General features: G+C 45.4%; 1 protein-coding gene across 2 annotated transcripts in view; it reads right to left on the bottom strand.

Annotated features, from left to right (window-relative positions):
* The window catches only part of LOC118366888 (von Willebrand factor C domain-containing protein 2-like), a 40,090-nt gene that overhangs the window by 6,264 nt on the left and 15,187 nt on the right, over positions 1–18,639 (bottom strand). For both annotated transcript variants that reach the window (XM_052493565.1, XM_052493566.1), the window contains one exon: positions 5,829–5,958. In XM_052493565.1, the coding sequence (XP_052349525.1) occupies positions 5,829–5,958 (130 nt within the window). The remainder of the gene's footprint in view (positions 1–5,828; positions 5,959–18,639) is intronic.

Here is an 18,639-nt window from a genome sequence, read left to right as displayed (position 1 = left end):
GTACTACTGTTTGTACAGATGAACGCGGTATCTTCAGGTGTTTGGAAATTGCTCCCAAGGATGAACAAGACTTGTGGAGGTCTGCAATTTTTTTCCGAGGTCTTGGCTGGTTTCTTTAGATTTTCCTATGATGTCAAGCAAAAAGGCACTGAGTTTGATGGTAGGCCTTGAAATACATGTCAATTAGCCTATCAGAAGCTTCTAAAGCCATGACATAATTTTCTGGAATTTTCCAAGCTGTTTAAAGGCACAGTCAATTTAGTGTATGTAAACTTCTGACCCACTGGAATTGTGATACAGTGAATTATAAGTGAAATAATCTGTCTGTAAACAATTGTTGGAAAAAGGTATTGTGTCATGCAGTAGATGTCCTAACCGACTTGCCAAAACTATAGTTTGTTAACAAGACATTTTTGGAATGGTTGAAAAACTAGTTTTAATGACTCCAACCTCCAAGTATGTAAACTTCCGACTTCAACTGTTGGTAATTACCAGTAGCTTTGCAATCCTACTTGTGACAGACTTAACAATTCATGTTTTTCAGTGCGCACATGAGATTTGGTTCTGGGTGCTGAGATTAGGAAAGCCTTGCAGCCTCTCTAGAAAGTCTTCCTGGAACAGAACTTCCCAGCACACCATAGCCTACCATACACCACACCAACATCTTATTACACCAGCAAATAATCCTGATGAATGATTAAGGAGGAATCTGTTTTTTTCTTGAGATTACATTAGTTTTGCGGTTCCCTTTTTCTTCAGATAAGATTTGTGTTCCTTTTATCCCAAGATTTATTTAATATCTATGGAAAAGCTAATTATCTCCAGATTGTGTTTTTGATCATCAGATGGCTTGTGAATGACTTACCCTGCTGCCTTCTATGGGTGCGTTCCAATAATATCTAATTTCTTCTGAAGTGTGCACTCATTCACGACTTTCCAAAAATCTATAGGCATTGGATGGGTGGAGGCATGGGTTAGTGGGAGTTTCCACCATATTTCGAATACAAGTAATTTCCCTTCAAATCAGTGCAGGGAAGTGAACAAGTGCACACTTTGGGCGGAAGGAGAACACGTGCACTTTGGGAGCATGGAGATATATAAACCGGGACGTAGCCGAGGTTTCATAGTTTTCCACTCCTTTTGCAATCTCATAAATAGCTATTCTACACAACAACCACAGTGATAGATTTTAGTATTCAGGTTTTGTGCTCACAATCTTCAGGAAACAGCACCTTTTTATTATCCTGCTACAGGAGAGCATGCAGGTGGTGGCAGGAATTTTCTGTCTCCAGTTTTAATCATTGAAACGAAGCAATCAGTGGCTCAATTGGTGTGACGGTGACTTTGGAGCCACTCTTTTAAACAGTCCAACAGAGATCTATAAAACCTTCTAGATTCTCTGAAGGGCGGGCCTTTCAGTCTAAACCTATTCCGAGGATCGTTTCTAGCAGCAGAACACTTCCACCTACTCTCAGGGAAATGGCTTTACTGATTGATTTGTGTGACCAGCAAGTTCACAATGACATTGTCTTTGTCCAAAACGATCAGGTCAAAAGTAGTGCACTATTTAAGGAATGGGTCCCGTTTCAAATGCACGCTTAACTGTCTGTTCAAACCACATAGGATAATATTAGGAGTGATCATATGTAAAAATAATAATAATAGACTTCTACACATTATAATAGGATACAGGGCCCCACATGAGGGACATGAACCAGCAGAATTATAAATATGCAATGACAAAACTTCAGTGTTTCTCGAAGGTCTAATATTTATTGCATTCAAATATCTTGTCTCTAGGCCTGGGTTGGGCTCAATTCGAAGGCAGTCAATTTGATAATCGAAAAAATGACATTTATTTTCAATGACTCTTCAATAAACTGAAAAGTACTTTTTAAAAGTTTTGTGACAACTGTATCTGCTGGACTAAACAAACCTAATGGCATGATCCAATATATAACACACCAAAAACCCTCTAGTCTACTACCTGCTTCCAACACCTTACCCACTCACCCTCATCTATGTACAGAACGAGTCTCCTCTCCTGAAATGATGTCTGCATAAAAACATTACGCACATTACAACAATTCAACAATCATATTCTACCACCACCTGCTTCCAACTCCTTACCCACCTCACCCACATCTATGCCCAGGAACACTCTCCTGTTCTACTCAGACATGATAAAAGCCCATCGATTGACCTGTACCTCAATGGACACATCATGAGTGAACTATTCCCAAGCCCTAACTCCCATTGATCCACCATCCGCCCTTAGTATAGCTGGCATGGTTTACAGACAAACAGGGCAGAGGTTGATGAGAGAAGTGAGCATCAAGCAGCCCTGCCAAGTGTGGTTGTTTACGACTGGAGAGTCACAGCAGGAGGAAGGCACAAGATACTTCCCAAATGACACCGTATTCCCTTTATAGTGCACTACTTTTGACCAGAGCCCTGTTCAGAAGTAGTGCACTATAAAGAGAATATGGTGGCATTTGGGACATATCCACAAGCAAGGACACAGTCTCCACTGCCTATCACTGCAGAAGATTGACAAGACAAGGCTCTGGGACTTTGGGACGTTGCTCCATTCAAAGCCAATGCTTGTCTGTCAGGGCTGTCAACAGGGATGCATGTTACCTGTCCACAGCTGTCTCTGTGTGTTGTCACATGACTGTCCACCTGGAAGTTACATTGACAGACGGTTCAGATGAACAGTAAAAGACAAAAGCTTATAAGACTAGCTCATTTCCATGTGTATTTCCCCTGTAAAAGTGAAAAACAACTTTATGTAGGCTACATTTACATTATTCTGCATGTAAATTCATATTCTATCCCTTTATGATATAGCTAGGTTGTTCAATGCAAAACCTAACAGACAGTTGCATAATGCTGAGGGTTTCCTCAGCTCCTCAGTTGCCTAAGAGGAAACCTTGAAGAAAGCCTGATGAAGCCCTCTACATGTTAGGGTACTTTAGTCAACATGTGTCTGCTGATGCATGGAACAGTTCATTCTCCATGGTTATGTCTGCATCCCAAACAGCACGCTACCCTCTATATAGTGCACTACTTTGTGTCAGGTGCAGTCCTCTGAGGGTAAGGTGACCAGATTTTGGAAAATGTTTTTTTGGGGGGACGGTAGCAGCGCGATAAAAAACATTGGCATGGAACTACGTTTAAGAATACATTTTCTCTATAGTCCTTTCAATGAATTGTATTAATTATAACACAGAAATTATGATGAAAGAGATTACCCCTCCACAATTTTCTTAATCTAGTCATTTTTTATTCACACAAATTCGGTTTAGCCTATGTTGTTGGATTCACTCTCTGGCCATGGGCATGGTTGTTCATGCGGTAGTTATAATGTATCACTTGGTAAAACGATCATTAACAGCAAATGTGATTGTATACACCGTTTGATTATTGAAATATCAGTGACAATTTAACATCAGAGTTGCTTTTTACTTTCTGACGGCTAATCGGGAACATTTTCGGGGACAGATCTAGCCAGGTACAAGCCACTAAAATAGGGTACTGCCCCTGGAAATCAGGGACGCCTGGTCGCCATATCTAAGGGGTCATATGGAAATGTTTTGTTTGGTTTTCCAGACTTTATCATAGCTCTGTGAGCATGCAACACAGTGGGATCAGAAAGTGTGTGTGCGTGTGGTCACGTCCGCATGGACTTCAGAGACTTGTGTATCCTAAATGTAAGTTGCTCTGGATAAGGACGTGTGCTAAACGGCTAAAATGTTAAGGTAAATATAGGAAATAGGATGCCATTTGATATGCATACTATCTATCCAATCTGAGGGAGGCTTTGTAGTCTTGAAGCGAGCCATCATCTCAAGAGCAGGCGAAGTGAGAAGGCATGTCTCTCTGTCTCCTGCAAGCTCCTAAAGACGTCCAACTGGAATAGGCTACAAGAATGGATCTCTCCTCTATCCTCCCACAGTACACCAGGAATGAGCATTACACGAAACACACACACACACACACACACACACACACACACACACACACACACACACACACACACACACACACACACACACACACACACACACACACACACACACACACACACACACACACACACACACACTCCAGGCTGAAGAGAATAATCTTGCCCGAGCTGGCAGTGGTTTCTTAGGGGGGTGGAGATGGCAGGCTCGCTTAAATGCCACCGCCACAAGGGCGTCACCGTATCCTGTCTGTGTGGATTAGTGCTTCCTCCAGCTGCAGGCCCAGTGTGTGTGTGTAGCGCGCACGCTTGTGGGTGTGTGTGTGTGTGTACAGGCATTTTCTTTGTACACCTTCGTTACCCTCTGTCAGAGAGCTTAGCCTATATAGGTCAAACTACGCGACAAAGGAAAATACGCAGTCATTTTAAGGTAGATAATATTTTGATTTCCTCTGAAGTCTAAATTGGGAAATGTATTTATTCATCTATCTATATATTCTTCAATGAGCAATATCCTGAGTGGATACTCTAATGTGGATTTCCTTGATCAACCATCAGTTCAGTCCCTCGATTGGCTTTTCCTTTGATAGAGTTAGCCTATACTAGGGCAAAATTATCATCATGAATTCTGACCAGCAAGACTATATCCTCATAGTGGGTATTTGGCTCAGGTAACAAAATATACATAATCAGATGATAATTAAATAATTATGCCATTCCAGCATATAACGTTCATGATCCTTGATTGTCCCAGTTGTCTATTGATCAATCCAGCCCCTGAGGCTAATGAAACCAAATGAGCCACAACCAGACCAGACCAGCCAGTTACTCCCTCTCTCTCTCTCTCTCTCTCGCTCTCTCTCCCTCTCTCAATCTCTTGGATTGGGCTGGCTCAGCCATATCTCCTGCCCTGACTCCTATAACTAGCCAATGAGCCATCGGAATTCTATAATTATAATTTGGGGATTGGTTGCGACTGACAAGGGCATCAGGGCAACATGGAGATAAAGGGCCCTCCAGGGGCCCATTATGAGCAACACACACACACACACACACACACACACACACACACACACACACACACACACACACACACACACACACACACACACACACACACACACACACACACACACACACACACACACACACACACACACACACACACACACACAGTTATGCTCTCTCTGGATGCCCCGTAATCAATGGGCCAATCTGAGCCTGTGTTTTTTCTGCTTAGTGTGTCGTATTTAATTAAAGCAGTTAGTATTGTCCTCATTAGCAGTCAGGCAGCCCCCCAAGGTAACGATTTATATAAAACATAAAACACTGAAAGAGACTGAAGACTGATCATCAAAAGACAGACATAGAGAAATAGATCATCTTTTCATTGGTTTCGATGTCATAAAAGTTTAATAATTTTGTATTGTGTGTGTGTGTGTGCGTGTGTGTGTGTGTATATGGGTTGAGTTTGAAACAGTTACAGGTTTCACGTTTATTTGCGTAATGAATGTGTAATGAATACAATGGAAATGTTACTCTCACAAAAAAAACTATAAGATCAGCAAGAAATATACAGATACACTAGCCTCGTTCATCATTCTGTTTTGTGAAACAATGGTGAGCACAGCGTCAGTCTGGTTTACCAGGCTACATATACACAACAATCAGCAATGCAATCGTAAGGTTCATGTACAGAAAGTTTGTGAGTGAAACCAGTGTGTGTTTGTGTGTGTGTGTGTGTGTGTGTGTGTGTGTGTGTGTGTGTGTGTGTGTGTGTGTGTGTGTGTGTGTGTGTGCGTGTGCGTGTGCGTGTGTGTGTGTGTGTGTGTCCGAAAGACACAACTGGAAGAGCCCTTACCGTTTTTACAGATGGGACAGCACTGTTCTGGCTCGTAGACTGGGTTGACACACTCTGGGACGGCACAGTCAGAGACCACGCAGTGCACCTCGTTATTTGGTTCACAGCGACACCACTCACAAGGCGAAGGCTGGAGGGAGAGAGGGGGAGGGAGAAAATGGAGCGAAAAGAGAAAAATATATATTTGAATTGCATTTGAAAACCAATCATCTTACCATTGTAACAACATGTTGGCAAGATTACTATTAATATCAAGTTGGTTTCCCTGACAATAAAAAGCCTTGAAAAGATACAAGATTTATTCAACTGAACATTAAAAAGGTCAACCCAGGGGACACAGTGAGATAGATGTCTGTAAGGTTACTCATTAAAACTCATTTGTAAAACCATTTGAACTCCTCTTGAAAAATATTATATGACCAATCACCGTGCTTAAGCCACAATGCTTTGTCTAGTCAACCTTGGGGGGCATTCTAAAAACAGATATTGAATTGGAACATATCAAGCAAGCTACATCAACCGTATCTACGTTGGACTAAGAGAAAACTTAGCCCACATGAAACAGAATGAACTCCAACAGTTGTCTACATAAGCTGAAAACAGTTAGTTTACCCACTGACCACATTTCAATCATAGTTTGTGCTACAGGCCATTTGTTGTGTAGAATGTATGCTGTAATGTTGTAAGGTACAGTGAAAGCAATTCACTGGCTCTAGAGAATGACAAAACTATCTTTCATTTGCACATTCACCCACACCAAATGGTTTCCTTTTAGCAATATTTAAAGTCTCTGCGGCCCCAATGGCCTTTTCTCTGGCCCAACGCCCAAAGTGTGCCAATTAAACACACTTCCATATGTATGAGTCAACATCTCTCTGCCTGCATCTCAAATGGCTCCCTATTCCCTATATAGTGTACTACTTTTGACCAGATGTCTATGGGCCCCGATCAAAAGTGGTGCACTATAAAGGGAGTAGGGAGCCATTTGAGATGCAAACAGAGAGATGTGCCTGGCTGGCTGGCTGTCTGGTGCATGTGTGAGTCAGGGTCAATAGGGTAGAGTGATGAGAGAGAGGCGAGCCCTGAGCCCTCTCAGTAGCCAGGGTGTTTAAACTTTGTACATAGTGTAATTGCCAAACTGAGACTGTTCCACACACTAATGATCCCCTGTCTATTCCTTCAAATTGAATTAATAACACTGTTTGGCCTCAGAGCCAAGGGCTTGTGAACTTATCCATGGACATGCTCCCTAATTGTGCTGAGCTCAATGTTAAACAAGAACAAACAAACAAGTTTGTGTCTGGGGGTGAAATGGCAGTCTCTAATTGTCAACTGAAACTGAATGACTTTTACTGAGAAAAACCTCACTGTTTGTAATACCATACTATATCCATGCAATTACCACTTTCTCCTGCGCTGTAGTGTAAAGTGCTAACCATATTCCTATTGAACCTAATCTTTGGTGAGATTAAATATTGGTTTTGAGTGTGCTGGCCTATTGCGTCACCTGACAGGCAAACACGTTTACTTTAATACAAATCAAAGACACAATTCAGAAAGAATCTGTTCAAAGTTGAACAAACAACTAGAATAACAGTAGCATCCCTGGGATTGAACTGACTACTTTATTGACTGGGTGCAATCTTTATCCGCAGACCAGTCTGATTGCAACATTTCCGACACATGAGAGACATTTAAAGGGCTATGAAATTGTTATATAACTGTAGCATTGAAATGATGATCTTACAGAACCTTTGGAGGACGTGAGCTGTCAGACAACTCAAGCATCCTCTGCTTGTAACTAGTAAAACGTCATTTCATGATACAGACTTTAATGAAACCTGCCATATTCACAGGTTTCGTCCAATTTTCAAACACTACCAGCCTCTTCAACCTGTGATACCTATGATTGACATTTGAATAATAAACATTTTCACGCAATTGATTTTTTCACATACCTATGACTTTGTCTGTTTGAAAAATACTGTGAAAACATGTCTCTCAGCACTAGACGCACAGTAAAATGCCTTAAGTGTTCTGTATGTAAATGTATGGATTTATATAGCTGACTGTCCTTTGGGTGAATTTGCTTGATCTGGTGCCACATTTATGGGGGAGGCTATGAATCCGAAACATGCTAAAGGTTAAAACACCGACAACAAGCCTTCACTGAACTCTATTTAGCATCATATACTCAACATTTAAAAATCATCTTTATGGCACAGATAGAAGATGTGAAATTGCACACTACTCCTGGAGGGACACATTAGATATGGATGGTTGAATTCAACTGTATCTATTATTTATTTTATTTTTCTAAATTGTGTTTCTTCCCCACTGTATTTGTTCATGTGCTGTCAGGGGGTCTCTTACGAAGACTGTAAGATTAATTTATTCAACGGAATCAACCAGAACAATTTCATATTTATCTATAATCATGACAAGACAAACACAATAAATACAATTTGTTGACTGGTTGCATTGTCACACATTAGATACATCTGAAATGACAGTATATTTAGCCTTAATGGGAATGACCCTTTCCGTACTTATTTTATCTCAATAATACATTGCAGGCAAGTGCACACGTCCATCAATGAATTTACTGTAACAGGGATAGAGTGCTTTCAATGAAAACCTGTGTGAGATTTATTGTACTGTGAAGTGAATTCATGCCCTGGTCTGTAAGTACTACAGTAACTCACAAAATGAAGTAGAACACCAAGACTATATTTAGCCGTGCCGAGGGGTGTGTTAGTATGTTTCTGAATCAAACTATATGGTGATTTGTGAGCCAATCCACATTCATATTAAAGTGAGCTGACCATCAACACAGCAATCAAGACTGTAGTAGTTGAACCCTGAGACTGTTTGGAGGAGGGAAATGAGGAAGACACAGACAAACTCCCTGGGGCGTAGATAGGAGAGATGAATGGAGGAGAGAGGTGGAGATGGGAGATGACGGGATAAGAGAGGAGAGGTGTAGTGGAGCTGGAAGATGAAGGGATGAGAGAGGAGAGGTGGAGATTGGAGATGAAGGGATGAGAGAGGAGAGGTGGAGTAGAGATGGGAGATGAGGAGAGAGGAGAGAGGAGAGGTGGAGTGAAGATGGGAGATGAAGGGATGAGTGAGGAGAGGTGTAGTGGAGATGGGAGATGAAGGGATGAGAGAGGAGAGGTTGAGATGGGAGATGAAGGGATGAGAGAGGAGAGGTGGAGTGGAGTGGAGATGGGAGATGAGGAGAGCGGAGAGGTGGAGTGGAGATGGGAGATGAAGGGAGGAGTGAGGTGGAGATGGGAGATGACGGGATGAGAAAGGAGAGGTGGAGATGGGAGATGAAGGGATGAAAGAGGAGAGGTGGAGTGGAGATGGGAGATGAAGGGATGAGTGAGGAGAGGTGTAGTGGAGATGGAGATGAGGAGAGGTGGAGGTGGGAGATGAAGGGATGAGAGAGGAGAGGTGGAGTGGAGATGGGAGATGAGGAGAGGTGGAGGTGGGAGATGAAGGGATGAGAGAGGAGAGGTGGAGTATAGATGGGAGATGAGGTGGTGGAGATGGGAGATGAAGGGATGAGAGAGGAGAGGTGGAGTGGAGATGCGAGATGAAGGGATGAGAGAGGAGAGATGGAGATGGGAGATGAAGGGATGAGAGAGGAGAGGTGGAGTGGAGATGGGAGATGAGGAGAGGTGTAGGTGGGAGATGAAGGGATGAGAGAGGAGAGGTGGAGATGGGAGATGAAGGGATGAGAGAGGAGAGGTGGAGTGGAGATGGGAGATGAAAGGATGAGAGAGGAGAGGTGGAGATGGGAGATGAAGGGATGAGAGTGGAGAGGTGGAGTGGAGATGGGAGATGAAGGGATAAGAGAGGATAGGTGGAGTGGAGATGGGAGATGAAGGGAGGAGAGAGGAGAGGTGGAGATGGGAGATGAAGGGAGGAGAGAGGAGAGGTGGAGTGGAGATGAGAGATGAAGGGAGGAGAGAGGAGAGGTGGAGATGAAGGGATGAGAGATGGAGTGGAGATTAAGGGATGAGAGAGGAGAGGTGTAGTGGAGATGGGAGATGGGAGATGAAGGGAGGAGAGAGGAGAGGTGGAGTGGAAATGAGAGATGAAGGGAGGAGAGAGGAGAGGTGGAGTGGAAATGGGAGATGAAGGGAGGAGAGAGGAGAGGTGGAGTGGAGATGGGAGATGAAGGGAGGAGAGAGGAGAGGTGGAGATGGGAGATGAAGGGAGGAGAGAGGAGAGGTGGAGTGGAGATGAGAGATGAAGGGAGGAGAGAGGAGAGGTGGAGTGGAGATGGGAGATGAAGGGAGGAGAGAGGAGAGGTGGAGTGGAGATGGGAGATGAAGGGAGGAGAGAGGAGAGATGGAGTGGAGATGGGAGATGAAGGGAGGAGAGAGGATAGGTGGAGTGGAGATGGGAGATGAAGGGAGGAGAGAGGAGAGGTGGAGATGGGAGATGAAGGGAGGAGAGAGGAGAGGTGGAGTGGAGATGAGAGATGAAGGGAGGAGAGAGGAGAGTTGGAGATGGGAGATGAAGGGATGAGAGAGGAGAGGAGAGGAGAGGTGGTGGAGATGGGAGAGGAAGGGATGATAGAGGAGAGGTGGAGTGGAGATGGGAGAGGAAGGGATGAGAGAGGAGAGGTGGAGTGGAGATGGGAGATGGGAAAGGAATGGAGGAGAGGTGGAGTGGAGATGGGAGATGAGGAGAGAGGAGAGGTGGCGTGAAGATGGGAGATGAAGGGATGAGTGAGGAGAGGTGTAGGGGAGATGGGAGATGAAGGGATGAGAGAGGAGAGGTTGAGATGGGAGATGAAGGGGTGAGAGAGGAGAGGTGGAGTGGAGTGGAGATGGGAGATGAGGAGAGCGGAGAGGTGGAGTGAAGATGGGAGATGAAGGGATGAGTGAGGAGAGGTGTAGTGGAGATGTGAGATGAAGGGATGAGAGAGGAGAGGTGGAGATGGGAGATGAAGGGATGAAAGAGGAGAGGTGGAGTGGAGATGAAGGGATGAGTGAGGAGAGGTGTAGTGGAGATGGGAGATGAAGGGATGAGAGAGGAGAGATGGAGATGGGAGATGAAGGGATGAGAGAGGAGAGGTGGAGTGGAGATGGAGATGAGGAGAGGTGGAGGTGGGAGATGAAGGGATGAGAGAGGAGAGGTGGAGTATAGATGGGAGATGAGGAGAGGTGGAGGTGGGAGATGAAGGGATGAGAGAGGAGAGGTGGAGTATAGATGGGAGATGAGGTGGTGGAGATGGGAGATGAAGGGAGGAGAGGTGGAGATGGGAGATGAAGGGATGAGAGAGGAGAGGTGGAGTGGAGATGGGAGATGAAGGGATGAGAGAGGAGAGATGGAGCTGGGAGATGAAGGGATGAGAGAGGAGAGGTGGAGTGGAGATGGGAGATGAGGAGAGGTGGAGGTGGGAGATGAAGGGATGAGAGAGGAGAGGTGGAGATGGGAGATGAAGGGATGAGAGAGGAGAGGTGGAGTGGAGATGGGAGATGAAGGGATAAGAGAGGAGAAATGGTGGAGATGAAGGGATGAGAGATGGAGTGGAGATTAAGGGATGAGAGAGGAGAGGTGTAGTGGAGATGGGAGATGAAGGGAGGAGAGAGGAGAGGTGGAGTGGAAATGGGAGATGAAGGGAGGAGAGAGGAGAGGTGGAGTGGAGATGGGAGATGAAGGGAGGAGAGAGGAGAGGTGGAGATGGAAGATGAAGGGAGGAGAGAGGAGAGGTGGAGTAGAGATGGGCGATGAAGGGAGGAGAGAGGAGAGGTGGAGTGGAGATGGGAGATGAAGGGAGGAGAGAGGAGAGGTGGAGTGGAGATGGGAGAGGAAGGGATGAGAGAGGAGAGGTGGAGTGGAGATTGGAGATGGGAAAGGAATGGAGGAGAGGTGGAGTGGAGATGGGAGATGAAGGGAGGAGAGAGGTGGAGATGGAAGATGAAGGGATGAGAGAGGAGAGGTGTAGTGGAGATGGGAGATGACGGGATTAGAGAGGAGAGGTGTAGTGGAGATGGAAGATGAAGGGATGAGAGAGGAGAGGTGTAGTGGAGATGGGAGATGACGGGATTAGAGAGGAGAGGTGTAGTGGAGATGGAAGATGAAGGGATGAGAGTGGAGAGGTGGAGTGGAGATGGGAGATGAAGGGATAAGAGAGGAGAAATGGTGGAGATGAAGGGATGAGAGAGGTGGAGTGGAGATGGAAGATGAAGGGATGAGAGATGGAGTGGAGATTAAGGGATGAGAGAGGAGAGGTGTAGTGGAGATGGGAGATGAAGGGAGGAGAGAGGAGAGGTGGAGTGGAGATGGGAGATGAAGGGAGGAGAGAGGAGAGGTGGAGTGGAGATGAGAGATGAAGGGATGAGAGAGGAGAGGTGGAGTGGAGATGGGAGATGAAGGGAGGAGAGAGGAGAAGTGGAGTGGAGATGGGAGATGAAGGGATGAGAGAGGAGAGGTGGAGTGGAGATGGGAGATGAAGGGAGGAGAGAGGAGAGGTGGAGTGGAGATGGGAGATGAAGGGAGGAGAGAGGAGAGGTGGAGTGGAGATGAGAGATGAAGGGAGGAGAGAGGAGAGGTGGAGTGGAGATGGGAGATGAAGGGAGGAGAGAGGAGAGGTGGAGATGGGAGATGAAGGGAGGGGAGAGGAGAGGTGGAGTGGAGATGGGAGATGAAGGGAGGAGAGAGGAGAGGTGGAGTGGAGATGGGAGATGAAGGGAGGAGAGAGGAGAGGTGGAGATGGGAGATGAAGGGAGGAGAGAGGAGAGGTGGAGTGGAGATGGGAGCTGAAGGGAGGAGAGAGGAGAGGTGGAGATGGGAGATGAAGGGATGAGAGAGGAGAGGAGAGGTGGTGGAGATGGGAGAGGAAGGGATGATAGAGGAGAGGTGGAGTGGAGATGGGAGAGGAAGGGATGAGAGAGGAGAGGTGGAGTGGAGATGGGAGATGGGAAAGGAAGGGAGGAGAGGTGGAGTGGAGATGGGAGATGAAGGGAGGAGAGAGGTGGAGATGGGAGATGATGGGATGAGAGAGGAGAGGTGTAGTGGAGCTGGAAGATGAAGGGATGAGAGAGGAGAGGTGGAGATTGGAGATGAAGGGATGAGAGAGGAGAGGTGGAGTAGAGATGGGAGATGAGGAGAGAGGAGAGGTGGAGTGAAGATGGGAGATGAAGGGATGAGTGAGGAGAGGTGTAGTGGAGATGGGAGATGAAGGGATGAGAGAGGAGAGGTTGAGATGGGAGATGAAGGGATGAGAGAGGAGAGGTGGAGTGGAGTGGAGATGGGAGATGAGGAGAGCGGAGAGGTGGAGTGGAGATGGGAGATGAAGGGAGGAGTGAGGTGGAGATGGGAGATGACGGGATGAGAGAGGAGAGGTGGAGATGGGAGATGAAGGGATGAAAGAGGAGAGGTGGAGTGGAGATGGGAGATGAAGAGATGAGTGAGGAGAGGTGTAGTGGAGATGGGAGAGGAAGGGATGAGAGAGGAGAGATGGAGATGGGAGATGAAGGGATGAGAGAGGAGAGGTGGAGTATAGATGGGAGATGAGGTGGTGGAGATGGGAGATGAAGGGAGGAGAGAGGAGAGGTGGAGATGGGAGATGAAGGGATGAGAGAGGAGAGGTGGAGTGGAGATGGGAGATGAGGAGAGGTGGAGGTGGGAGATGAAGGGATGAGAGAGGAGAGGTGGAGATGGGAGATGAAGGGATGAGAGAGGAGAGGTGGAGTGGAGATGGGAGATGAAGGGATGAGAATGGAGAGGTGGAGTGGAGATGGGAGATGAAGGGATAAGAGAGGAGAAATGGTGGAGATGAAGGGATGAGAGAGGTGGAGTGGAGATGGAAGATGAAGGGATGAGAGATGCAGTGGAGATTAAGGGATGAGAGAGGAGAGGTGTAGTGGAGATGGGAGATGGGAGATGAAGGAATGAAGGGATGAGAGAGGAGAAGTGGAGATGGGAGATGAAGAGATGAGAGAGAAGAGGTGGAGTGGAGTGGGGGATGAAGGGTTGAGAGAGGAGAGGTACACCACCCTTCCTGATAGGCTCAAACACATTAAGAAAGAAAGAAATTCCACAAATGTATTCCAGGTGACTACCTCACGAAGCTGGTTGAGAGAATGTCAAGAGTGTGCAAAGCTGTCATCAAGGCTAAGGGTGGCTACTTTGAAGAATCTCAAATATAAAATATATTTTGATTTGTTTAACAATTGTTTGGTTACCACATGATTCCATATGTGTTATTTCATAGTTTTGATGTCTTCACTATTATTCTACAATGTAGAAATAGTAAAAATAACGAAAAACCCTGGAATGAGTAGGAGTGTCCAAACTTTTGAATGGTACTGTAGGTCCTGGATGGCAGGAAGCTTGGCCCCAGTGAATTACTGGGCTGTACGCACTACCCTCTGCAGCGCCTTACGGTCAGATGCCCAGCAGTCGCCATACCAGGCAGTGATGCAACCGGTCAGGATGCTCTCAATGGTGCAGCTGTAGACCTTTTTGAGGATCTGAGGACCCATGCCAAATCCTTTCATTCTCCTGAGGGGGAAACGTTGTTGTCGTTCCCTCTTCACGACTGCCTTGGTGTGTTTGGACCATGATAGTTTGTTGGTGATGTGGACACCAAGGAACTTGAAACTATCGACCCGCTCCACTACAGCCCCGTCGATGTGAATGGGGGCGTGTTCGGCCCCCCTTCTTCTGTAGTTCACGATCATCTCCTTTGTCTTGCTCACGTTGAGGGAGATGTTGTTGTCCTGGCACCACACTGCCAGGTCTCTGGCCTCCTCCCTATAGGCTATCTCATCGTTGCCGGTGATCAGGCCTACCACTGTTGTGTCGTCAGAAAATGTAATGATGGTGTTGGAATCGTGCTGGGCCACCTTAGTCAATAACTCATTTATAAAGTTAGTTATGAAAGGAAGTTGCTCAAACTAGTTCAAAGCTCCAGTTCTCTTTGGCCTACGTTTGTGTCTCGTTTGTGGCTTCATCAGCATTTCAAATTAAAACAATGTTTTTTTTCCTCAGGCAAATTGGAAAGAAAAATCTATTTGAGCAACTCCTTTTAGATGCGTTTTAAAACAAGTTTCCTCTCATAGGTGTCAGTGCTGAACAGCAGAGTTGCTAATTCCTGTAGGATGTACACTGTGTGGGCGATGGAGGGGGTTTGTGTGTGTGTGTGCGCCTGCACGCACGTGTGTGGGTGGATGTTCTTTCCCCTATTCTATCTTTTTTTTATGTGCAAAGGGTGATATATTAGTTCAGTACTTTGTAAAACAAGCAATTTTCAGATGCTGATGTATGGTCATTATTTTAGACTGTGTCTAATATGTATATCTTGGGTTCCCATGTCTGTAGACTGTCTCTAATCTGTCTCTCTTGGGTTCCCATGTCAGTAGACTGTCTCTAATCTGTCTCATTTGGGTTCCCATGGTAGTAGACTGTCTCTAATCTGTCTCATTTGGGTTCCCATGTCAGTAGACCCTATCTAATCTGTCTCGTTTGGGTTTCCATGTCAGTAGACTGTCTCTAATCTGTCTCTCTTGGGTTCCCATGTCAGTAGACTGTCTCTAATCTGTCTCTCTTGGGTTCCCATGTCAGTAGACTGTCTCTAATCTGTCTCTCTTGGTTTCCCATGTCAGTAGACTGTCTCTAATCTGTCTCTCTTGGGTTCCCATGTCAGTAGACTGTCTCTAATCTGTCTCTCTTGGGTTCCCATGTCAGTAGACCCTATCTAATCTGTCTCGTTTGGGTTTCCATGTCAGTAGACTATCTCTAAACTATCTCTCTTGGGTTCTCATGTCAGTAGACTGTCTCTAATCTGTCTCTCTTGGGTTCCCATGTCAGTAGACTGTCTCTAATCTGTCTCTCTTGGTTTCCCATGTCATTAGACTGTCTCTAATCTGTCTCATTTGGGTTTCCATGTCAGTAGACTGTCTCTAATCTGTCTCGTTTGGGTTTCCATGTCAGTAGACTGTCTCTAATCTGTCTCGTTTGGGTTCCCATGTCAGTAGACTGTCTCTAATCTGTCTCATTTGGGTTTCCATGTCAGTAGACCCTATCTAATCTGTCTCTCTTGGGTTCCCATGTCAGTAGACTGTCTCTAATCTGTCTCTCTTGGGTTCCCATGTCAGTAGACTGTCTCTAATCTGTCTCTCTTGGGTTCCCATGTCAGTAGACTGTCTCTAATCTGTCTCATTTGGGTTTCCATGTCAGTAGACCCTATCTAATCTGTCTCATTTGGGTTTCCATGTCAGTAGACTGTCTCTAAGCTATATCTCTTGGGTTCCCATGTCAGTAGACTGTCTCTAAGCTATCTCTCTTGGGTTACCATGTCAGTAGACTGTCTCTAATCTGTCTCTCTTGGGTTCCCATGTCAGTAGACTGTGTCTAATCTGTCTCTCTTGGGTTCTCATGTCAGGAGACTGTGTCTAATCCTTCTTTCTTGGGTTCTCATATTTTAGATTTAGTCTAATCTGTGTCTCTTGGGTTCTCATGTCATTAAACATTGTCTAATCTGTCTCTCTTGGGTTCCCATGTCAGTAGACTGTCTCTAATCTGTCTTGTTTTGGTTCTCATGTCAGTAGACTGTCTAAAATCTGTCTCCTTTTGGTTCCCACGTCAGTAGACTGTCTCTAATCTGTCTCGTTTGGGTTCTGTTGTCATTGGACTGTCTCTAATCTGTCTCTCTTGGGTTTCCATGTCAGTAGACCATATCTAATCTGTCTCGTTTGGGTTTCCATGTCAGTAGACTGTCTCTAATCTGTCTCGTTTGGGTTTCCATGTCAGTAGACTGTCGATAATCTGTCTCGTTTGGGTTTCCATGTCAGTAGACCATATCTAATCTGTCTCGTTTGGGTTTCCATGTCAGTAGACTGTCTCTAATCTGTCTCGTTTGGGTTTCCATGTCAGTAGACTGTCGATAATCTGTCTCATTTGGGTTTCCATGTCAGTAGACCCTATCTAATCTGTCTCTCTTGGTTTCCCATGTCATTAGACTGTCTCTAATCTGTCTCATTTGGGTTTCCATGTCAGTAGACTGTCTCTAATCTGTCTCGTTTGGGTTTCCATGTCAGTAGACTGTCTCTAATCTGTCTCGTTTGGGTTCCCATGTCAGTAGACTGTCTCTAATCTGTCTCATTTGGGTTTCCATGTCAGTAGACCCTATCTAATCTGTCTCTCTTGGGTTCCCATGTCAGTAGACTGTCTCTAATCTGTCTCTCTTGGGTTCCCATGTCAGTAGACTGTCTCTAATCTGTCTCTCTTGGGTTCCCATGTCAGTAGACTGTCTCTAATCTGTCTCATTTGGGTTTCCATGTCAGTAGACCCTATCTAATCTGTCTCATTTGGGTTTCCATGTCAGTAGACTGTCTCTAAGCTATATCTCTTGGGTTCCCATGTCAGTAGACTGTCTCTAATCTGTCTCTCTTGGGTTCCCATGTCAGTAGACTGTCTCTAATCTGTCTCTCTTGGGTTCCCATGTCAGTAGACTGTCTCTAATCTGTCTCTCTTGGGTTCCCATGTCAGTAGACTGTCTCTAATCTGTCTCATTTGGGTTTCCATGTCAGTAGACCCTATCTAATCTGTCTCGTTTGGGTTTCCATGTCAGTAGACTGTCTCTAAACTATATCTCTTGGGTTCCCATGTCAGTAGACTGTCTCTAAACTATCTCTCTTGGGTTACCATGTCAGTAGACTGTCTCTAATCTGTCTCTCTTGGGTTCCCATGTCAGTAGACTGTGTCTAATCTGTCTCTCTTGGGTTCTCATGTCAGGAGACTGTGTCTAATCCTTCTTTCTTGGGTTCTCATATTTTAGATTTAGTCTAATCTGTGTCTCTTGGGTTCTCATGTCATTAAACATTGTCTAATCTGTCTCTCTGGGGTTCCCATGTCAGTAGACTGTCTCTAATCTGTCTTGTTTTGGTTCTCATGTCAGTAGACTGTCTAAAATCTGTCTCCTTTTGGTTCCCACGTCAGTAGACTGTCTCTAATCTGTCTCGTTTGGGTTCTGTTGTCATTGGACTGTCTCTAATCTGTCTCTCTTGGGTTCCCATGTCATTAGACTGTCTCTAATCTGTCTTGTTTTGGTTCTCATGTCAGTAGACTGTCTAAAATCTGTCTCCTTTTGGTTCCCACATCAGTAGACTGTCTCTAATCTGTCTCGTTTGGGTTCCCATGTCAGTAGACTGTCTCTAATCTTTCTCTCTTGGGTTCCCATGTCAGTAGACTGTCTCTAATCTGTCTCTCCTGGGTTCCCATGTCATTAGACAGTGTCTAATCTGTCTCTCTTGGGTTCCCATGTCAGTAGACTGTCTCTAATCTGTCTCTCTTGGGTTCCCATGTCAGTAGACCATATCTAATCTGTCTCGTTTGGGTTTCCATGTCAGTAGACTGTCTCTAATCTGTCTCGTTTGGGTTTCCATGTCAGTAGACTGTCGATAATCTGTCTCGTTTGGGTTTCCATGTCAGTAGACTGTCGATAATCGGTCTCGTTTGGGTTTCCACGTCAGTAGACTGTCTCTAATCTGTCTCGATTTTGTTACCATGTCAGTACACTTTCTCTATTCTGTCTCGTTTGGGTTCCCATGTCAGTAGACTGTCTCTAGTCTGTCTCTCTTGGGTTCTCATGTCATCAGACATTGTCTAATCTGTCTCTCTTGGGTTCCCATGTCAGTAGACTGTCTCTAATCTGTCTCTCTTGGGTTCCCATGTCAGTAGACCCTATCTAATCTGTCTCGTTTGGGTTTCCATGTCAGTAGACTATCTCTAAACTATCTCTCTTGGGTTCTCATGTCAGTAGACTGTCTCTAATCTGTCTCTC

The sequence above is a fragment of the Oncorhynchus keta genome, chromosome 34, assembly GCF_023373465.1.
Source record: "Oncorhynchus keta strain PuntledgeMale-10-30-2019 chromosome 34, Oket_V2, whole genome shotgun sequence".
Taxonomy (NCBI): domain Eukaryota; kingdom Metazoa; phylum Chordata; class Actinopteri; order Salmoniformes; family Salmonidae; genus Oncorhynchus; species Oncorhynchus keta.
Note: the sequence above shows the minus strand (reverse complement) of the source record. Positions and strands in the feature narration are given on the sequence as shown.